General features: G+C 38.4%; 1 protein-coding gene across 3 annotated transcripts in view; it reads right to left on the bottom strand.

Moving 5' to 3' along the window:
• The window catches only part of LOC124615316 (focadhesin), a 292,146-nt gene that overhangs the window by 158,277 nt on the left and 109,080 nt on the right, over positions 1-24,789 (bottom strand). For all 3 annotated transcript variants that reach the window (XM_047143114.1, XM_047143113.1, XM_047143115.1), the window contains exons 10-11: positions 21,010-21,213; positions 16,599-16,739 (exon numbers count right to left, since the gene is read on the bottom strand). In XM_047143114.1, the coding sequence (XP_046999070.1) occupies positions 16,599-16,739; positions 21,010-21,213 (345 nt within the window). The remainder of the gene's footprint in view (positions 1-16,598; positions 16,740-21,009; positions 21,214-24,789) is intronic.

Consider the following 24,789-nt stretch of genomic DNA (forward strand, 5'->3'; position numbering starts at 1 on the left):
GCTCTGTAGATGACAAAAAAAAAAAAGAATGATTCAATAAAAGAAATTATTCAGATAGCGTTGTCAGAGGAAAATTTAATTGTGATTGGGGACTGGAATTTGATAGTAGGAAAAGGAAGCAAAAGAAAAATACCAGTTGAATATGAACCAGGGGAAAGAAACAAAAAGGAAAGAGCCTGGTAGAATTTTCCTAACCCTTGGTTTAAGAATCATGAAAAAAGGTTGTGTATGTGTAAGAGACCTGGAGACACCACAAGATTTCAGATTGACTGTATAATGTTAAGACAGATACTTCAGAATCTGATTTTAGACAGTAAGACATTTCCAGGGGCAGATGTGGACCCTCACCACAATTTATTGGTTATGACCCCTAGATTAAAACCAAAGAAATTGCAAAAAAAGTAGGAAATAAAGGTAATGGGATGTGGATAAGTTGAAAGAACCAGAGCTGTTGAGAATTTCAGAGGGAGCATTAGGCAACGATTGACTAGAACAGGGGGAAAGGAATACAGTAGCAGACAATTGGGTAGCTTTGAGAGATGAAATAGTGAAGGGAACGGCAACTGAGGATCAAATAGGTAAAAAGACAAGGCCCAGTCCTTTGATCGCACAGGAGATGTAGAATTTGAATGATGGAAGGAGAAAATATGAAAATAGAGCAAATGAAGCAGGAGACAGGGAATACAAACATCTGAAACACCAGATTGACAGGAGGTGCAAAATGGGTAAGCAGGTATGGCTAGAGGACAAATGTAAAAACCTGAAATTATATTTCACTAGGGGAAAGATAGATACCACCAACAGGAAAATTAAAGAGGCCTTTGGGGAAAAGGGAAGAAGCTGTATGAATATCAAGAGTACGGATACTAAGCAAAGAAGGGAAACTTGAAAGATGGAAGGAACATATACGAGGGAATTCCAATTCCAAGGTGCTTACAGGTGTGACTCTTATTGTTCTATCAGTTTAATAAGTCATGGTTGCAAGAAAACAACAACATGAATTATTTACAGAAGAATGGAAAAACTGGTTGAAACCAATCTTGTGGAAGATCAGTTTGGATTTCGGAGAAATGTAGAAGCGAGTGAAACAATACTGACCCTACAACTTATCTTAGAAGACAGGTTAAGGAAAGGCAAAACTACATTTTATAGTTTTTGTCAGAACTGACTGAAATACACTCTTTGAAATACTGAAGGTAGCGGGGGTGAAGTTTACAGCTTGTACAGAAACTAGACAGCAGTTATAAGAGTCAATGGACATGAAAGGGAAACAGTGGTTGAGCAGGGAACGAGACAGGGTTGTAGCCTATCCCTAATCTTATTCAATCTGTACATCGAGGACACAGTGAAAGAAACCAACGAACATTTTTGAGAAAGAATTAAAGTTCAGAAATAAAAACTTTGAGGTTTGCCAATGACATTGTAATTCTGTCACAGACAGAAAAGAACTTGGAAGAGCAGTTGAATGGAATGGACAGTATCTTGAAAGGAAGATATAAGACGAACATAAAAAAGTAAAATAAGGGTAATGGACTGTAGTCAGATTAAATCAGGCCATTCTGAGGGAATTGGATTAGGAAACTAGACACTAGAAGTAGTAGATGAGTTTTGCTATTTGTTCAGTAAATTAACTATGGCCAAGGCAGAAGGGAGATAAAATGTGGAGTGTATCCTTGTATGAAAGCGAAATGTGGACAGTAAATGGACAGTAAACAGTTCAGACACAAAGAGAATAGAAGCTTTTGAGATGTGGTGGAAGAATGATGAAGATTAACTGAGTAGATCATGCAGCCAATTAGAAGGTACTGAATAAAACTGGGAAGAAAAGATATTTGTGGCACAACCTGTCTAGATGAAGGGATCAGTTGAGAGGACAAATTGTGAGTCATCAACAGATCACAAATTTAGCAATGGAGGAAACTGCAGAGGGTAAAAATTGTACAGGGAGGCCAAGAGGTGAATACAGTAAGCAGAGTCAGAAATATGTAGGTGCAAGAGTTATTCAGAGATAAAGAGATTGCACAGGACAGAGATGCATGGAGAGCTGCAGCAAACCAGACTTCTGAAGACCACAAAAATGACAACAGCTAATAATTATTACCATGTAATTTATGAGGAAAGAGGTGAAATTAAATTGTTTAAATTTGAACATCTAAATCTGAAAGAGAAGGATGGAAGACATACACTTGATTAAAGAAATGTTGCAGGAGGCTATACACACAAATAACAAAGCTATAAAAGATAACAACCAAAAATTGATATGAAATCTAAAAAAATTAAAGTCTGATAACCAAGCACTGATAGGAAACCAAAGAAACTAAAGACTAATATCAGGGAAGTAAAGGGAAATATTGAAACGTTAGAATGAAATGTTGCAGGATATATTGAAGACTTAACAAAGTAAATACTAAGGCTCGATGTGTGGAGGTACTACATGCAAAGCTTGAGATCCACGAGTTTAGCACACTGTACTCGCTTTATGGGAGTTCACAGTTCAAATTCCTGTTGAGCTATCCCAATTTTGAAATGCAAATCCAGGTTGAGGTTTTGCACGATTTCCCTAAATTGCTCCAGGCAAAAGGGGAGACTGTTGCTTTGAAATGGGTACAGCCAATTTCCTTCCCCATCCTTTTGTAACCCAAGCTTGTGCTCCATCTCTAATGACTGCACTTTCGACAGAATGTTAACTCCAATCTATCTTCCTTCCTTCCTTCGACATTGAGAACCTTGAGAGCAAAAGGACTTATTGAAACAAAGTATAAATAAGATTGCTACCAATTTAAGTGGCTTAAATGTTCATGCAGGTAAAGCTATCAGTAAAATAACTGGGGATTTAAAGAAAGAAATGTGTTGTATTATTGATATAACAGAAATAAATTTATAAAAACAATCAATGAAGTAAAGTTCGATATGCACAAAAAACATGATGAACATTTTGTAGACACAAAAAACAAGATTGAACTAGGAAACAGACAGACAGATTGATTAGAAAGACAAGGAGAGTCTCACAGTAAAATTCTACAAAATTAAAAAAACATAGTGTAAACAAGTTATTACAATTGTGTCGCAAGGACTAATCAAACCCCTGACTATACATGGTGGAAAGGGTTCAAGTCCATGAAAACAGGTTGTATTATATGAATCCAAAAATTTAAAAGAATGTAACTGAAGAGATAAAAATATCTACTCACCAAGCAGCTGCGGATGAAAACCCATATAAAGGATAAAGAAATGTGCAAGATTTTAGAGCCTGCGGCTCCTTCTGAAAGAAGTGTTATGGTGAACAAAGAGGGACAAAAAGGTTTAGGAAATGGGGAGAGTCTGGAAAAGTTGCACACAATACTGGAGAAGGAGGGACTTACCAGATGGCATGAGAAAGAAAGACTGATTGTTGGGGGCTGCATCAGATGAGATTAGAAAATCAGGAAGCTTAAAAATGGAAATAGGGTAACAGGCAAGGCAGAGATTACTGACAAAACACTTGGCAAGAGTTAATAAGGGCAGAAAGCTAAGGGCGTTATATGTCGTAAAGGCGGGGGTGGGGCAAAATATACAGGTAAGAAAATAAAGATGCAGAAAAATGAAAGGGAATACATCTGTAAATGTCACAAGTTGGCTTCTCTCTCTCTCTCTCTCTCTCTCTCTCTCTATCTATCTATCTCTCTATCTCTCTCTCTCTCTCTCTCTCTCTCTCTCTCTCTCCAAAACATTTCCACCAGAAGTTAATTTTTGGGGCAGCTAAAATTGCAGATGTCTGCTTCAAGTTTGTGACATTATCATGATTCCCCTTATTATAGCTCCATGCCTGTAACAGAATCTTTGATCACACTTCTATCTTCCTGCCTGAGCAACACAAGGTAAATATTTTCTAATGAAACATTTTAATAATTTTTTACCCACAATGATTTGAAAATAAATTCAAAATGTTTGTTTTTTATGTTTCATGCTGAGTGAGCAGAAAACAGAGCACCGCAGCTTTTTATACTTCTTTGGGAGTGGCTCTGAGCACTATGGGACTTAACATCTGAGGTCATCAGTCCCCAAGACCTTAGGGCTACTTAAACCTAACTAACCTAAGGACATCACACACATCCATCCCCAAGGCAGGGTTTGAACCTGTGACCGTAGCGGTCGCTCGGTTCCAGACTGAAGCGCCTAGAGCCGCTCAGCCACTCCGGCTGGCTCTTTGGGAGTCAGCATTGCCATGGCAATTGCAACATCATATTTAGCTGATGGCCATCAACCATGAGAAGATATGATTGTTTTGTTTCCTAAGAATGTGATTATTGTATTGTAATTGTAATAAAAAGTGACATGAAAATTTTCTGAATATAACTTTTGTAATAAGGAGCTCCTATTTTGTATCTCACACTGAGAGGTTGTCTGTTATTATGTCATAACTTGAAGTAAAACAGTAACACTCCATAACCATGATTCGAAACAGTGCATACAATAACAATAACTGATTTATTGGAGAAAAAATTATAACTTTTTTGTTTGCACAAGCTTATTTGGCATGTGTACATACTTGAAAGAAGTTTAAAATGACAATATGTAATGTTACAGTGTTCATCATACTACAAACTATTACAATGGCAAAGATTATATTGAGGAATTGGCCATATTAATAATACAAAAAATTTATTGCTGAAAATTATAAAAAGCTATTCAAAGATGTGAAGGAAGAAAAGTAATAAGAAATATCAAAGACTGGCACATGTGTCTGATGCCTACAATACAATATAATTTAGTTAATCGATTACTTAATCTGAGTATCTTCTATAGTTCAATATACAGGGTGGTCCATTGATAGTGACCGGACCAAATATCTCATGAAATAAGCATCAAACAAAAAGACTACAAAGAACAAAACTTGTCTAGCTTGTAGGAGGAAACCAGATGGCGCTATGGTTGGCCCACTAGATGGCACTGCCATAGGTCAAATGGATATCAACTGCATTACTTTAAATATAAACCCCCATTTTTTATTACCTATTCGTGTAGTACGTAAAGAAATATGAATGTTTTATTTGGACCACTTTTTTCGCTTTGTGATAGATGGCACTGTAATAGTCACAAACGTATTAGTACGTGGTATTGTGTAACATTCCGCCAGTGCGGACGGTATTTGCTTCGTGCTACATTACCCGTGTTAAAATGGACCGTTTACCAATTGTGGAAAAGGTCAATAACGTGTTGATGTACGTCTATTGTGATCAAAATGCCCAACGAGCGTGTGCTATGTATGCTGCTCGGTATCCTGGATGACATCATTCAAGTGTCTGGACCATTCGCCGGATACTTACAGGGCACATGTGTCTGATGCCTTCAATACAATATAACTTAATTAATCGATTACTTAATCTGAGTATCCTCTATAGTTCAATATAGAAGATGGTCCATTGATAGTGACTGCACCAAATATCTCACGAAATAAGCATCAAACAAAAAAACTACAAAGAACAAAACTCGTCTAGCTTGTAGGGGGAAACCAGATGGCGCTATGTTTGGCCCACTAGATGCCACTGCCATAGGTGAAATGGATATCAACTGCGTTTCTTTAAATAGAAATCCCCATTTTTTATTACATATTCATGCAGTACATAAAGAAATATGAATGTTTTATTTGGATCACTTTTTTCACTTTGTGATAGATGGCGCTGTAATAGTCACAAACGTATAAGTACATGGTATCGCATAACATTCCACCAGTGTGGACGGTATTTGCTTCGTGCAACAAATTATGATGCCCGAGTAGGTGTTTTAGCTGCTGTCGCAGCTAGTCCACACATCAGTAGCAGACAAATTGTGGAAAAATCAGGAATCACAGAAACGTCGGAGTTGAGAATGCTATATCAACATCGATTGCACCTGTACCATATTTCTATGCACCAGGAATTGCATGGCGATGACTTTGAACACCGTGTACAGTTCTGCCAATGGGCACAAGAGAAATTACGGGATGATGACAGATTTTTAGTGTCGAAGCGTCATTCACCAACAGCGGTAACGTAAACCGGCATAATATGCACTACTGGGCAACAGAAAATCCACGATGGCTGCAACAAGTGGAACATCAGCAACCTTGGCGGGTTAATGTATGGTGCGGCATTATGGGAGGAAGGATAATTGGCCCCCATTTTATCGGTGGCAATCTAAATGGTGCAACATATGCTGATTTCCTATGTAATGTTCTACCAATGTTACTACAAGATGTTTCACTGCATTACAGAATGGCGATGTACTTCCAACATGACAGACGTCTGGCACATAGCTCGTGTGTGGTTGAAGCGGTATTGAATAGCATATTTCATGACAGGTGGATTGGTCGTCGAAGCACCATACCATGGCCCACACATTCACCGGATGTGACGTCCCCGGATTTCTTTCTGTGGGGAAAGTTGAAGGATATTTGCTATCGTGATCCACTGACAGCACCTGGCCACATGCGTCAGCACATTGTCAATGCATGTGCGAACATTATGGATTTTGAGCATTTATTGCATTAATGTGGTATTTACAGGTAACCACACTGTAACAGCATGCATTCTCAGAAATGATAAGTTCACAAAGGTACGTGTATCACATTGGAACAACCAAAATAAAATGTTCAAACGTACCTATGTTCTGTATTTTAATTTAAAAAAACCTACCTGTCACCAACTGTTCGTCTAAAATTGTGAGCCATATGTTTGTGACTATTACAGCGCCATCTATCACAAAGCGAAAAAAGTGGTCCAACTAAAACATTCATATTTTTTATGTACTACACGAATATGCAATAAAAAATGGGAATTCTTATTTAAAAAAACAGTTGATATCTGTCTGATCTATGGCAGCACCATCTAGCGGGCCAACCATAGCACCATCTGGTTTCCCCCTTCAAGCTAGACAAGTTTTGTTCTTTATAGTTTTTTCGTTTGACACTTAATTCGTGAGATATTCGGCCCAGTCATGATCAATGGACCACCCTGTATAGTTTTCTGAGCTAAGTGTTAGTTCCTTGGGGAGGGAGGGAAAGACAGTTTGGTGAAGATTAAAAAAGGTAGGCCACTCATACCCTAAGATTTATAGTTTATTACAACACTTTTTTCTTCTATCATTACTTCTCACTACGCCCTTATCATCTCTGGACTGAAACTGACACAGTACTTACCAATGTGCCATCTCTGATTTATGATGGCTTTCCTTTCAACTTTTTCAGCCCTTATCCACATTACAGGTGGGTTGTGTCATCATGGGGCCTGACTGTCCTGACCTTTCATTTTAAGCTTCCCGTTAAGTTACACATACATAAACTGACAAAAAGAAATGAGAGTGTTCACATTATTAAGGAACTTTTGGTTACGGTGATGGAAAGCAAGTGTGACTTCCCCATGCTCCACTAGGTTGTTTCTTGTGCTGCATCCAGCTATGTTTCAGCGTAGAGCAGTAACCATTTAATGCCACATGATTTTTTGTACAATAACATGTATATTTTCTGTCATACCACAGAGAATTTTTCAAATATCATAAATCCAAAAATTCATAATTTTGGAGTTAAATATTTTCATCTGTAATTAATAATTTTCACTGTTTTTGAGAGCATTGCAAATAATAACTATAACACTAAAATTTGGTTACTAAATGTCTTTTAACAGAAATGGATTCCCTGAATGTTATTTAGGAATGTGTACTGTTAGTTCTGTACTTCATATTTTCTGTGTGTTCAACTAAAATCTTAGTGAATTAAGTACCAGCAGTACTAATGGCACAGACTCCAATTTTGTAATAGATTATAAAGCAGCTTGTTTAATGAGGCTGTGCAAAGTCAAAATTCCTGTCACACTGATTTTTTAATCAAGGTACCCACTACACAACTTTGAAAATATTTCAGGAACCAAAATAAAAGTCCAAAGATGAGATTGACCAACTTGATTGGAAGAAGACAATTAACATAGTAAAAAGATCCTAATTAATGAAAATAATCAATGTTTGAAAATACATTTATTTTAAATTTTCAAGATCCTAATTTCATAGCAAGCTGTAATTTTATTTGGTGTTGATGAGGTATGGTCATTGCTGCAAAACTAAATTCGCTTGAACATGATTTGGATGCACTGACTGATAACTAGCATCATTAGTGGAAGCTGATTTTACTTCAATTGCAGTATCAAGAAAGAAATTTAATCACAGAGAAACAGTCCTCAACAATCAGTTCAACTTAAATGTAATATGTTGCAAGTATTCATATGAAGTATTGTACAGAGTGCATATTTAGAATATTTTTGAGGCAAGCGAGATTTACAAAAAAAAATTTACTGTGAACTTATTATGGAGTCTCAGAAGATATGGTTTGGGAATCTGGTTTTAATTTAACATCAAATCTGACACCCTGAACATCTGTCACTGCAGTCATGAGCCATTCATGTAATTCTGAGGGCTAGTGGGACTGCTAATGGCTGTATTAGTCAATATTAAACAAAAATCTTTTCTGCTGTTCCATTTTTGGGCAAAGTGAATCTGAACTGAATGTTGACAAGCAGTTACCTAGTTCCACTGTAAAGACTACTTGGAGATAAATCATTATGTTAAACTTCACATTTATTCAAATATTAAGAACCGAGTGTTCCAGGCATGTTCCATATGATACACTGGCTTTAGCCTTAATTATGACCTTAAATCAATGAGAATGCGAGTCCACATGAATCTGCTGGTATGCCATTTCCAGATGAAGCCACTTGTTAAGATTAGATCCAGCAGCATTACCAAATTGTGGGGTACTGATTGCTTTGTTTCTCCTGCTGTTCCAAATAGTCCAAGACATTCTATTTGGCATTAAAATCATTTGATTTAATGATCCAACTGATGTGTGATAGCGTACTCAAGAGCACAGTAAACCAGAAACATAAGCTTGCAGCTCTGTAAACATGGTTGTTGTTACTTGGAAGATAGCAGTGTCCAAGGCTCGTTTATCATGAAGGTGTAGAAGAAAGGGCAACATTTTGTCACCGAGAATTTTGAAATAAATATTTAGGCACATGCTCATGGTAACCTGAATGAGTGGGCCCAAGCTAATGACACAAAAAACATCTCAAAACAATTGCAAACCATCTCTAGTCTGAACTATGCTCTGCACACACTGTGGGTTAAATGCCTCATTGTGGCATCAGTACTCTCAGTGCCTTGCATCATTTGAAAAGATCCAGTATCACGACTCATCATACAACACTACACCCCTGCAGTCAGCTACCATCCAGTTTCCTGTAGAAGACAAACAGCTTTATGAGCAACTGTGAGCAGGGGACTTTGTTAAGGTACCGTATTTACTCGAATCTAAGCCGCACCTGAAAAATGAGACTCGAAATCAAGGGGGGAAAAAAAAATCCCGAATCTAAGCCCCACCTGAAATTTGAGACTCGAAATTCAAGGGGAGAGAGAAGTTTTAGGCCGCACCTCCAAATCGAAACAATGTTGGTCCATTGTAATATGAGACACAATTTAGGTCGAATGAACGACGATACAGCTACAGTAGTTTGGTTCGAGTCGTGAGCTTAGCAGTTAAGCTATACCAGGTAGCCATTGCTATGCGTCAGGCACTCCGTCCGTATTTATACGGGTACCCTTCCTTTTTCACGTGCTTCGTCTGGTTTGAATTGATTGATTATTTTACTTTGATATGATAAATGCCGTTCTCTTTGTTATAGGTGTTTACGTCACTCTAAGCTAAAAATGTATTACTATACTGTGTCATGCATTGTTTGTTTCTGTGTTTACGGCCTCTCGCCCTCGTGGCATGGCTTGCTTTTGTGCACGCTACCGCCGCTTACAATTAAAAAAAAAAAGAGAGGAATCGTCTCATTAGCAACACAATGGCAAGAGACTGCTATTTGTTGTTGCTTACACTGCTGCTTGCTTTGATAATGATCAACAGGAGCCAAATAATAGAATTCGTATGATGACTATGTTCTGAACGAGAGTTTAGCGAAACTTTTTCTCCGTTCGAAAATCTTTGCAGACGCCTCTTTAGTACATTACATTCTGCACAGAAATTAGAGTCATCTTAGATTTAAAAATCTAGTCAATTGCCGTGCTTCATTTCTGACTGTATCACTATTAGGCACAAGAATAATACGAATATAAACATGACATGATATGTATATTCTTCCGCGTTTGCTGTTGTCTCACTCTAGTTTCGTAGTTTATTAGGCAGAGAGGTTATTAATGAGATAGCAGCAAACACGAAAGAATACATGGCAAAATGTTTATATTCGTATTATTCTTATGGTGAAGAGGATATTGCATGTGATTCACAATTCATAAAAGTTCCTATTAGCAACCATCTCTTCTCACAGGTAAGACAAAATTCAGAACATAGAGTTGGCCATATTGACAAACATCCCAAATAGTCTTGCCAGTTGGATTTTCATAGTACATTGAAATGATGCTAAATTCGAAGATGAACAATACTTAATTCGTATTTACTTCGTTGGATAATGTATGAAAATGCAGTGGTCGAAACTCGGGGCGGAGAAAAATGCTCGTCTTCAACCTTTTTTTAAATTTATTTACTGACGCAGAGGTTTTGCTGCCAGTATTTATCTTTGTGCCTGCAAAGCATGCCCGTGTAGCACTACATTTATTCGACGACAGAAGTTAGTTGTGGTGGCACCTACCAACATTTTTCAGAACTCCCGCTTACTTTGCACTCGATTCTAAGCCACAGGCGGTTTTTTGGATTACAAAAACCAGAAAAAAGTGCGGCTTAGATTCGAGTAAATGCAGTATGCAGTTTCTTCCAAAATGTTTGCTCAGAAACTGGTTGACATGGATCTGCATTCACTAACAGCAGCAATGCCTGTCATGTTTACAACCTACTGTCACTGATAAAGCATGACAGTCATTTCTGATGCTTGTCAATTCGGATCTTCTTACGACCTTGTTCTTATATCACGTTACATGGCTGCGAGTGGTTCACCATTCCTTATAGGCATACAGGGGTGATCAGAAAGTAACGTGAATTTTTTAATTTCGCGGGAATTGCAGATCATATTTTCAAATTTTTTTATCTCGCTGGTACACTTTTTCCTGATGTATGTTTGCATTTTCAGCTATTTTGAATATTTAGTTTGTTGTTGACAATCAAAATGGTTATGTGTGTTTTCAAGTGCTTGGCCAATTTTTACTTTTTAAAAAATATGGATCAAAGAATTTACATGAAATGTTACTTGAAAAATGGAGCAAAGTGCAGCACCCATTTGAAATGTTTACTAATTGTATAAATGTTTCAAAGTGGGTCAAGAAGACAACCGGTCTGGGCACTCTAACACATCAGTTACTGATGACAATGTGAAAGAAGTAAAGAAAATGGTTCTGTAAAATCACTGAATCATCGTCAGAAACATTGTCGATGATGCTGGGATATCATTTGGCTCATGCCAAGCATTTTTTTGGAGGTTTTGAGCATGAAATATGTAGCAGCATAGTTTGTTCCAAAGTTGTTGAATCTGGACCAGAAACAACATTGCGTAGACATTGCTCAGGAATTGCTGAATGAAGTTGACAATGATACACACTGCTAAAGAAGGTGAAGAAACATGGGTATACAGGTATGACCTTTAAATCAAAATCCAGGAAGAGACTCACTAAAGATCAACGTGTTCTGTGCCGTATCCCATACAAAGGTTTATGGACCATTTTTCTTCGCAGAAAAATGATGAAAAGAGTTATTCAATTGAAACATAGTTTATCACCCACTGAAACAAGTAAATAGTCCCTAGTCTGTTTCACACGGTCTCACAGCACTCATTCCAGCATTCATTACTCTTGTAAATTATGCTGAAAAAGGTTTGACTGTCTTTCTAGCTCAGTCAACAAATGACATCAGTCAATAAACTGTGGTGTCACCGCCAGACACCACACTTGCTAGGTGGTAGCCTTTAAATCAGCCGCGGTCCATTAGTATATGCCGGACCCGCGTGTCGCCACTGACAGTGTTTGCAGACTGAGCGCCACCACACGGCAGGTCTAGAGAGACTTACTAGCACTCGCCCCAGTTGTACAGCCGACTTAGCCAGAGATGGATCACTGACAATTACGCTCTCATTTGCCGAGACGATAGTTAGCATAGCCTTCAGCTACGTCATTTGCTACGACCTAGCAAGGCACCATAGCATTTGATAATTAATATTGTGAAGCTTGTACAGTAATGATAGATGTACACCAATTGTGGATTAAAGTTAAGTATTCCAACAGCTACGTACTTTATTTGCTAGACTCAAATCCTTTAACTGTTCCAGACCTCACGCCACTCTGCGTGAGCTTAAAAGCGTGCATTTCGGCCTCCTCTAGCAACACGGTGTTGGCTCTTCTGCCAACACTACATAAAAAATATAAGCAAATGAGGATAATCGAATGTAGTCAAATTAAATCAGGTGATAATGAGGGAATTAGATTAGGAAATGAGGCACAAGTAGTAGATGAGTTTTGCTATTTGGGGAGCAAAATAACTGATGATGGCCGAAGTAGAGAGGATATAAAATGGCAAGAAAAGCACTTCTGAAGAAGAAAAATTTGTTAACATTGAGTCAGCAAGTCTTTTTTGAAAGTATTTGTATGGAATGCAGCCACGTATGGATGTGAAACATGGACGATAAATAGTTTAGACAAGAAGAAAATAGAAGCATTCGAAATGTGGTGCTACAGAAGAACGATGAAGATTAGATGGGTAGACAATGCAACTAATGAGGAGGTACTGAATAGAATTGAGGAGAAGAGGAATTTGTGGCACAACTTGACTAGAATAAGGGACTGGTTGGTAGGGCATGTTCTGAGGCATCAATGGATCACCAATTTAATATTTGAGGGCAGTGTGGAGCATAAAAATCATAGAGGGAGACCAAGAGATGAACCACTAAGCAGAACAAACTGTTCTTCCTTTAGGAGTGGAGTGTGATACTGAGTTTTACACATTTTATTTTTTGGTGTTATGCTTATGTCATGTGGACATATAACCCTTACTGTTTTGAGGCTTCTCTTCTCCTAATTTATAGTTATTTCCCACATTATTTCTCTTTATATTGAACCAGTCCAATGGCTATTTAATGTATTTTATATAGTGACAATTTCACACACTGTAAGTCAAGAAATACTTCATGTTCTCAATACTGGTTAACACATCTTATAATGCAGGTGACATTTGGTTGCCACCATTTCACACGGTGCATATTTGGTTGTCACTTATAAAAAAATTCAGGCACTTATGACTTACACTATCAGGCAGTCGTTATACCTGGCACACCAGCAGTTGATGGAGTATTCTGTTTCTATTATTTCTGGAATTTTGAATATACCTCATGTATATTTATGTTAATATATTGTTTAAAATAATGTCATTTGCCCAGTGATATCCCATGTAATGTATCTAATATTTTATGTGCATTTGTATGCCCTTGATGTAGTCTTTGGTCGCTGACTGTTTTTATACGTGATATCAACTAAGCCTGGAACACCAGTAATATTTGTAACGTGCCTATCATATGTACTATCGAGAGCTTTAAAGTCTTTGGATGTATACGAATCTGTGAGAACAAATTACCAGCTGCTGTCAGTTACCATGTGGTTGTAAGAAATGTGTGCAGAAATGTTTTGTCTTAATGTGAGGTGTGTGAAGTGTTATTTATATATGGCGATGTATGCAGACAATGTAGTGCTTTTCCACATTGGTTTTACAGGTGCTGACAATGACAAATAGTCGAAATTAGCCAACTGTGTGATTAAATAAAAACAACATTACAGCCTACTACAGACTCTTTTGACGTTTATTAAACATCTGGAAGCTGTGGATAGTGAAATTCCTTGAATCTTGAGTGATACACCCATTAAATAAAAAACTTTCCAAGAAATCTTGCAGCAGGATCGAAGTCCAGATGAAAATAGCATCTTATTCGTTAGTTTTTAAATCCAACTTCTTGACAACAGATTCATATTTCTTGCCCTTGTTGCCACATGAAAAGATATGTGACAATGAAAACACAGTAGATTCTTGATGCAAAACATAGCATTTTCTTGTAACAAAATTCTTCTTCAGTCTTTTTGTCTTGTATTTTTATTCTCAACTCAGACTTCTTGCATTCCAGATTTGTAAGATACTACAGGGTTGCCACATGAAAGGGCTCTGGGTGGAAAAATCAAAAAAATTATACTTAATTCAGTTCTGCTCTTGAAGTATTACTTATTCTTTCACATTTGCAAATATGTTCCACTGGATTATATCTCCATTTACAATTATTGTATGAACATTTGCAAGCATATTTTTAGTGTGGAATATGACTGACATACACTTAAAGCTTCTCATTTGATTTTTGCATTTTAATATACATTCTTCCTCAGCAGTTCCCATTGTTGTCTACTCCAAAGGCTCCCTCCAGCAGTTAGAACCTCTGTGATATACTTGTTGTGATGTAAAGCCATCTGCTGATGAACTCAATCACCACACACTGCCCAAGAAGTACCTCAAACAAATACCAATACCACAGGAGCCATAGGGTGTATAATAATTATGTGTTATTTATGGTTCTGTATAATAATTACGTGTTATTTATGGTTGATCAAAGCATAAAAATAAGTAAAGACTTATTGTAAATTAAGTGAAAATTTTAGAGACTTTGACATGTTAAGCCACAATATTCGGAATTGGCAGCAGTCGAACAAGGAAAGCCGGCACGTGCGACAACATTGGTCACATATCTGCCCAACGTGAGAAGGCTGATGATCCATGCAATGCTTCCAAGGAGAACAACGACCAGTACAGTTCGCACATCAGGAACTGTCAGCATACCGAGGTCACTAGTGTTATGCATCTGGCAATGCGGAGGAGGAGAAAAGGGCACTGCCCAACCATAGACGTAAAACAATGGAAAGCTGGCAAATATGCCGACATTGGTCACATTTTGGCCCAACGTGAGAAGCATAGATCAACAACAGAAGAGTCAGTCACTGCCCTAGAAACTTCGCGACAATGGCAAAAACACCAAATAAATATCTCCGTCAAACAGGCATGAGGAGGATCTCTGAGGGGAGAAAGGAGACGCAAAGAAACGTCATCTGGTTGGATGGACTGATGGTTAGTCAGTGGATGTCATACTTTTCTACAGTGATTTAGCCACTATGCTGCTCGACAGAAGAAGATGTTGATACCGTGCCAATAGGTCAACGCAGAAGATGCCATCCCAGATGTTACCAGAAAGAAGTTTATGTGGTACGTACCCAGGTGGCTGGTGAGGATGAAGGGACTGCGGCCTCACCAAATGAGTCACCTGTAAACATTGAGGTTGAGGAACTCCACCAGTAGATGCCGAACCTGAGGGTCGCTGATTCGATTGCAGGACTGAGCACTCTGTGCCATGCCGTAGCCGCTTGTTAGTAATGCGACAAGAGAGTTCACACAGAGAAGACCATACCACTATTCCACTGAGTTATGAGCACTGTACTGAATGGAAGAATATGCCACTGGCGCACTGCTGCAACATGAGCCGTCATCGTATCAGTGGTCACTGGAATCTACACACTATGAATCCGTTGCTCTGCAGCCACGAGGAATTGATTACTCTGTTTAAAGGTTCTTATGTCTCAATAAATGACCGTTAGTGGAACCACCAATGTTTCTTTCACACCTCACCCACTGAGCCAAATAAAGAACCCATTCCACCACCCACAATGTGCCACTTTCCCACCTGCCATCCATAACAAAACAATGACCTTTGCTCTCTTCTGTCATGATGTTCAATATCTAGTGTCACTAAACCCCAACCTGCTACAAAACACATATTTATAATAATTTATAATATCATATGTAAAGATGCAGATCTGGTTTCATTTGAAATGTTCCCTTTCACACAACATAAATAAAAAACATGATTATTCATTTATATGCGATGGCAAATCTAACTCTACAGGAAAAAATCCAAGACTTAAATACGCAAAAAATGTGTATCCTCACACTTCACTGAATGGGATGCATAGGGACCTGTTTACAAATCAAAAAAAATAATGATACATACTTATTTTTATTCCAAATTAACTGACATGTTAACAATGGATGGGCAGTACATTAATAAGAATGGCTCTGAGCACTATGGCACTCAACTGCTGTGGTCACAAGTCCCCTAGAACTTAGAACTACTTAGACCTGACTAACCTAAGGACATCACACACATCCATGCCCGAGGCAGGATTCGAACCTGCGACCATAGCGGTCGTGCGGTTCCAGACTGTAGCGCCCTTAACCACTCGGCCACTCCGGCCGGCCACTAATAAGAGCTTGTGCTGGACCATATAGTGAAAATGGTGCAGATCCTGGCCAATCTCACTGGAAAAAACATGAAGACATGTAGAAATGTCTTGAACTGAGGAAGGAATTCAGATTTATGGGGGTCACAGGTGACCATTATTAACTGAAAATACTTAGTGAGTACATAAATAGTTCCTTAATAATGTGAACAGTCTCTCTCTTTTTTGGTCAGGCTCTGTACTGCCCATAGAGGCAATAATTAACAGTCATATTAAAATTTATCAGATTTAATCATAATGAATCAAAAATTAAATACAAATTAACTCACTCAAATGCAGCTTTGATGACATCAATGTTTTCGTTTGTTGAAATGTATGACCAAAGTTTGGCTACAACTTCCTTTACAAGATTCTCATAAGCTGTTCCTGATGATCTCAGAGTTGGTACCAAGGAAAACAGCTTACAGAGACTGAAACAAATGCAATTGTTTATTATTAAAGCAACTATCTCACTTCACAGGAAGACTGAATACTACTCAGATACCCAGACAGGAGCAGCTTACCTTGTACCTAGTCAGTAACAGATGATTTACTTTATATTAAAAAAAAAAAAGTAAACTGCTTCTGCTGGGCATGCATAATCTCTCTCTCTCTCTCTCTCTCTCTCTCTCTCTCTCTCTCTCTCTCTCTCTCTCTCACTCACACACACACACACACACACACACACACACACACACACACACACACAAAATCACACAGTACAGTACAATACATCTGTGCATCTGGACTATAGTGAACCTTAAACAGGTGATGAAAGGGAAAAGTGGGAGGAAGAGGCACCAGGACACCCAGAATTTCATATATGGGATGGCAACTTATGTTAGTTTTGCAGCAAACAAAAACTAGTTTTGAGATTCCATGAGAAATGGTTACCGGAGTGATACATTTGTTGTATATGGTGGAGCAAGATGTGAGTCCAGTTTGCAAAGATACAATTTTGTAGGTGGGACTGTGGAAGAGAATAACCACAATTTGCATTCTGTAACACATTTTTGTAGGTGAGACTGTGGAGGGGAATACACACAATTTGCATTCTGTAGAACAAATAAACATCATTCATCTCCAAAAAGTTGGAGACATGACCCTCCACATAGTGGGTGCTGTATTGGAGGGAAGGATGAGTACCTGACTTTCAAGCTGTATTCTTCCTTTCCTGCTATAACATTTCTGATCACACTTTTCCAATCTCATTTCCCTTTGGAGTACCATTTTATCTGTCCCTCCACCCAACTTCATATACTCCATATTACAAACCCTAATTATTTTCCTTTAACTTTAAACACATTTTCCACACAGTAACTAGAGTTACAGCTTTATTCCAAAATGTGCATTATGAAAAAGTATCTTCAGGATGGGGAACATTATTGCAGATGTACCACAATGGTCAATATTTGGTCCACTGATGTCTACGTTCTTATATATCCAATAAGTAGAAATAGTTCTCTTTGCTGTTGTTGCAAATACTATAATCACGCCTAACTTCAGCACTTGAATAAGTAAATAAAATTTGCTTGACAAAGAATAACTTGTTCTCTGCAAATGGACTGTCACTGAAACCGAATAAAACAAAATACATGCAGCTCTGTATTGAACAAGGTCTGAACACATTCAGTTTCAGTTTATTCACCATTGACCACTTACAGCAGAATAGGTCTGAACATTAAATATACAATTAACAACAACTTTACAGTAAAGTTTTTACAATTTAATTCCTTTTCTTTTAGGAATATTCTTATATACTAATGTCAATGCTTATTTCAAAATATTCTGTTATCTTATAAAATGGGTGTTTGAGAAGCCAGTCATAAACCTTACGTTTGAAAATATTATTGGTCAGTGTCCAAGCAGATGCTGGAAGTTTATTGAAGAGTTTTAAACTCATTATTTTGTGTGAGTTTGCAGTCTTTGTGAGTCTGTGTCTTGGTATGTCAAAGTCCAGTTTGCCTCTGGTGTTGTGGGGATGTATGTTCTCTCTGGTCTCGAACTCATTTAAGTTGCTTTTGGCATAAAGCAGGGCTGTGTAGATGTATAGATTCACCACAGTTAATATCATGTGCTTGATAAAGAGGGGATGGCAGTGTTCCTTGGGCTTAGCTTTGCTTATTATTCTAATTACTTTTTTTTGAATTTTCAGAATTTCACTGACAAAGCAAGAATGTCCCCATAACAATATGCCGTAGGAAATGTGTGACTGAAAGAGGCCAAAATATACCACCTTTAGATACTCATCAGTGACTATATCTGTCAGTCTCCAGATGAGATAACACACTCTTGCTATTCTCTTGCAGATATGGCTAATGTGTTCCTCCCAGTTTAATTTTGAGTCAATGTGGAATCCTAATAATTTTATTGATTTGCTTTCAACAGCTGTAGTTAAACCCAGAATTAGCTCTTGTGTTTTATCAGGATTACACAGGAGTTCATTAGAAGAAAACCAATCCATTACTAGTTCTAGTTTTTCCTGTGCTGCCTGATGCAGTTCTGTTGTGTCATGGTGTGTATTGAGCAACGTTGTATCATCTGCATAACACACAACTGAATTTGCTCCTACATGGTAAGGTAAGTCATTAATTGCAATGATAAACAGAAAAGGACCTAGGACCGAGCCCTGAGGCACTCCAGTCCGAACTTCCTTAAGTGAGGAGCATCTATTTTTAATTGATACATACTGTCTCCTGTTACTTAAGTATGATTCGATTACATCCAAAGATGGTTTGTGTATGCCATAAAATTCCAGTTTTGCAAGTAGGGTGTTAGATGGTATGCAGTCGAAGGCTTTGCTAAGATCGCACAGTACGACTGACACTAGATCCTTATTTTTGAATGCAGTTAACACCTGGTCAACAACTTCAGTGACAGCAGTAGTGGTGTTTTTACCATGCTGATATGCAAATTGTCTGTTGGAGAGGAGATCATGCTTATCAAAATAGTTATTTAGTTGACTGTACATTACATATTCAAAAACTTTAGAAAAAATTGGGACAATAGAAACTGGTCGATAGTTTTGGGGCAGATGCTTATCTCCCTTTTTAAAGACCGGTATTACTTGAGCAGTTTTGAGTGCATCTGGGAAAACTCCAGATTCTAAACAAATATTAAAAATAAAAGAAAGAGGTTGACAGATAAGGTGTATTATTTTTTTCGTTAGATAATTAGAAAACCAATAACAGTCCATGCTTTTGGAGTTGGTGAACCTTGCCACAGCTTTTACAATATCCTCTGGGGTGACAACATTCCAGTGGAAAGTATACATACTATGGGGCACAGCACAAAGATGATCTAGTGCACAAGTGCCATTTTGTTTGATTTTGTTTTTCAGCTCACTCACTGAGGTTAGGAAGTAATTATTTACTTCTTCTGGGACCAGCATTGCATCTTGTGTATGGGTTTGTGAATTATATTGGTTGATGATATCCCATGCTGCTTTACATTTGTTGGGAGCACTTTCAATGTAATGTTCACATGCTTGTTTTTTGGCCAAGGACAGTTTGTCTTTGTAGATTTTTTTACATTTTAGATAAGCTCTATAAGAAGTATTATCTAGCTCAGGTCCTTCTTTACAAGAATTTTTATATATTCTGTACAGTTTGAGCATCTCCTCCCAAGTGAGAGCTAGCTCATCTGTATACCATTTTAGCTGTTTGTTTTTCTGTTTATGTTTAGGGCTACTTTTGATTAATGGTGAGCAGGAGTACCATAACTCTATGAGTATTTCCAGGAATTTGTTAAACACCATTTCACCAGCACCCTTTCCAGGTTGTGTGTTGTATACAAAGTCCCAGTTAACATAAGATATTCTGTCAATAAATAAATTAATATATTCATCTTTCTGCCCTCTTACCCATGTGGCATTAGACTTAAATAATGTATGAAGGCAAGTCAAAAATGAAACAGAGTATTCTAAATTCTTAACTGTATATAATGATAAGAAACTGAATTGGAAGTCACATGCCACAGATCTTAAATGTCTGAGCTTTGTTATTTTTGCATTACAGATGATATCAGATTTTTAACAAAGAAATGTCAAAAAATTGACTTACTTTTCTGTTTTAATTGAATAATGTCTTATGGTGTCATGTTCTGGGGTAACTCATAATTGAGGAAAAAGTGTTGGTTGCACAGAAGTGGGTAATAAGTATGAGTGGTGTCCACTCTAGAATCTTTTTCAGATAACACTTCAAACAGTTTGGCATCCTGCAACAGCTTCACAATATATTTACACCCTTGTGAAGTATGTTGTCTACAACAAATCTATAAGGGGAAATTGTTACATTAGCCATTGTTCATCCTCTTTAAGATAATTATGTAAATGGTCTGCATTTTGCCATATTTATCTGACTGGTATGTGGAGGACTCAGGTTCAGTACACTAATTCCCCAAAGCATTTGTAGGGTGGAAAAACATAATCAAAACCACAAGACACCTTTCAGTTCACTGGCAGGTATGGCCTTTTGATATGCATGGGGAGGAGGGAGACAGCATCAGAACAATGGTGGCCAACCTCTACAAATACAGAGTATGGAAAAGAAGAGGATGAAGTAAAATAGATCAAGGAGGAGCAGAATATGTTGGCCACTGGAGTTATGAAGGAACTGTGTTTTGTTTTGGTAATGGCTGTAATATTTTATAATTCAATGGAATAAGTGAAACAATTTAAAAAGTTGTCACAAATTTGTTAACCTTCTGATGACAGCAGGCCTTTTATCTCGACTTAGCCTTGGTGCTAGACTTTTCCACGTTGTCGTGATGTCCACAATATCAGCTGAACACAAGGCAGCAATGGCTTCAATGGCTATGGATGATGGAAGACTACCTTGAACACCACTACACTTGTTCAAAATGTCTGAGAGTAGAGAAACAAGTTCTTCTCCATGTTGAGCAGGCCTGAAATAATGACCTGACATTAAAACACATCTTTAATACACATTAATTTCAAATAAATTAGTGTGCAATATGGAATGTCAATACACTTTATTTACATCTTCATTACAGAAGCAACAAACAACCACGTAATTTTCATGTTAGTTATAATAGCACAATGTTATGCAATTGTTAATTTCTCTTAGGCTATTAGTGCAAGAGACATTCAATAGTTAATGAGACAAATGGCTGTGGAAATGAAAATCAATAACAAACAAACATGTGACACAATGGTGCGCAGAACTTGAGGAAGAAAAACTTTCGCACAATATGTCACTGCCAAGTAACATAGCTACATGGAACTTGGACAATACACAAAAAGAACTACAACAGTCTAATACAGAAGGTAACTGACAGAAATACACAATGAGATGAACAGAAATGTTATTTTTATTCAAATCCAATAGCTACAATGAAGTCACCGTGATTTATGATGTTCTCCTGCAGATCACAAAAGGCAGGACCTGGTTCTTAAAAGGGTGTCTGATCACCACAAATGGCAGTGCATGCTCTGCAACATGCTCCTATGCTGGCCACAATGTTGGTAAGGAGTTCTTGTGGGAGAGCATGCCATACCTACACCAGTGCAGTTTACAACAGCTGGGTGGTCTTCAGTGCACTTAGTCAAGCTGCAATACATCTTTACACCACAACAGACATGAGTTCAATGGGATTTAAGTTAGGAGAACAGGCAGGTCCATCTGTTCACCAAATATCCCTCTTCTGCAATAGCTCCCTCACCTGTGCTGTTCTAGGCAGTCACCCATTGTCATTTGGCCCGAGTTCGATTCCTGGCTAGGTCGGAGATTTTCTCCGCTTAGGGACTGGGCGTTGTTTTGTCTTTATCATCATCATATCATCCCCATCAATGCGCAAGTCACTGAAGTGGTGTCAACTAAAATAACTTGCGCCAGATGTCTGGTCTACCCGATAGGAGGCCCTAGCCACACTACATTTCATTTCATCCATAAAAATTATGTCAGAGCTGAACGCACCCCTGAAAAGATGCACATGGGGAGTACAGTGTCACAATAATGTTGGCTAATGAGTGTACCAGTTCAACAATTTGGAGGGCAGTATGCCTGTGCAAAATTACATCACCCTACACCGTAACACTTGGACCATGAAAACGATCATATTCAATAATGTTCCTGGGTGCATTACATGTTACCACCTCTCATCATTTAAGGTATGTCCAGAATCACTACTCAGACTGTATCTCTCTTTTGAGAAGAGCATGTGACCTCACTCCTTGTTGGTTCAGTCCGCACGCTCTTGACATCATCGCAGCCAGCGATGTGCAGGTGTCAACAGAACATGATATGTTGGTCATCAGGCAAAGAGACCACCACGAAGTAGTCGCCACGACAATATGAAGCATGAGATTGTGTGCCTTACAGTCCTGTTAAATGCAGCTGCAATTGCACCCACTGTTTAACATGGATCCCTTCTTATTTGTTGTGTAATGCAGGGTTCATCAGCTGCTGTAGCTGATCATGGTCAACCTTCTCCCCTGCTCTGGGCAGCAGTTCAGAATGTTCTCCATGCAGGTGACATACAAAACTCCTGTACTACATTCACCACACTCGATGTTTCTTCCAGTGTCCCGGTGATTCTTCACCATGTGAAGTCACTGAAATGTTGCCTTCAGCATATGCTGTAATGAAGAGCACCATCACAGTGCACTGTAAATACTCACTGAACGACACACAGTCTTTTCCTGTTTCTTCAACTGCCTCATGCAGTGAGGCCAGTACCATCTGACACTATAGTTGTACTGACTTCACATCATGTAATGTCCAGCTATCTGTGCATGACTGGGAGACATCTGACAACATGCTTGCAGACTTTCATTCATTTCCCATGGGTTGTTAATATTTTATGTAACTTTATCTATCTCATCGTTAAGTTTTGTACAGAAGTGTATTTTTTAATCTAGTCTCCACAAACATTTAGACATTTATCCCATTGCAATGTGAGTTTTATAATTTTAGCAACTCATGTGTGGTTTGCACGATTGCTTTGTTATATTTGAACTTAAAGCTGCAATTCTTTGAGCCTAGTGAACAAATAAATGTTAAATGATATGAAGTCAAAACTGTAAAGTGTATGTGGCATCACTCCCCAAATACATTTTTGATGATCTGTCACATTTTTTTATACTGTAGGAGGAGGTGCTATTGTAGAGCAGAATTACACTTTTTGAGAGAGCATCCTGTTTTACTCTTCTTACAAATTTCATTTCATACTGAAGCATGCTAGATTAGAAGGGTACTGTTTTGTTTGCAGTTTCCACTGTAACATTGCTATACACTCAGTTGGGGTTCTAGTAAAAATAACCACGTGCATGTTTAGTACCAGAGTACTCACTGTTCACAGTATATTGTCCTGAACAGTCCTGAAAACTGGTAACATAACTCTATTGGCAGATAGCTGATATACATATTCTTTTCTTAATGGAAGAATGTGAATGTTTCTTATTCAAGCGTGTGTGTGATGGTACATAGTGGTGAATTCACATTTCACTGGAGATTACAGCACAATCTAGACAGTCATTACTTACCTTTAAAAACAAATTATACCTAAGAGTCTTTGAGTATTTGAGTCAACAATCATGGCAGCCACCTTGAACACATTTTACAATAAATAATTTTGCTATGAATGGTTCAATACACAATTGCAGTACTAACATTAGTCATATTGGCAGTTGTTATAATTTGGAGTAAAGTAGACCACTCAATGAAAACCAGAAGCACTGAGTCGTCAACAGGCACACACAAAAAAAAAGAAAGAAAACTTGCTGGCATGCTGGCATGCTGGCATGCATGCATGCATGCACTTACACACACACACACACACACACACACACACACACACTTCTAACACTACATGGCATTAGCTGGACGAAGAATGTTAGTGCTGCATTTTAGCAAGTGGACCAGCCTGGGCTGGGAGTTGTGTCAGTTAGGGAGGGAGAGGGAGAGGGAGAGGGAGAGGGGCAGGAAGCAGGTAGAGAGGTTGGGAGTGGAAGGCCAGTAGCTCGACGGGAGGGAGCCGGTTTGCTGCCTTGGAATGCGGGAGGGAAGGGTGGCAAGTGCATGGGCTAGGCACGTGATGTGCAGTTGTCACAGTTGGTGGTAAGCAGTGCACACTCAAGGTAATGTTAGGGAGGTGACTAGGATGGGGTGACAGAACGGAGGAGGAGGAACTGTTGGGTGGAGGGTGTGGGGACAGCGGGTTATCAGAGATTGAGGCCAGGACGATTGCAGGAGCTAAGTATGTGTTGCAAGGACAACTCCTATCCTGACCTAATCATCCTCCCTGCAGACAAAGGCTCCACCATTGTCTTAATGAGTCATACTGACTACCTGGCATAAGGCCTCTGTGTACAAGCTCTACCATAGTGATTTCATCCCAGAAGCCCAACACAACTTTCATTCCCTACCAAAATCCATAGGCCCTTCTCAGAACCTCTCCAATGAGTCCATCTCCCTCTTCACCGCAACACCACCCCACAAACCCAACTTCTATATGCTTGCC

The sequence above is a fragment of the Schistocerca americana genome, chromosome 5, assembly GCF_021461395.2.
Source record: "Schistocerca americana isolate TAMUIC-IGC-003095 chromosome 5, iqSchAmer2.1, whole genome shotgun sequence".
Taxonomy (NCBI): Eukaryota; Metazoa; Arthropoda; class Insecta; order Orthoptera; family Acrididae; genus Schistocerca; species Schistocerca americana.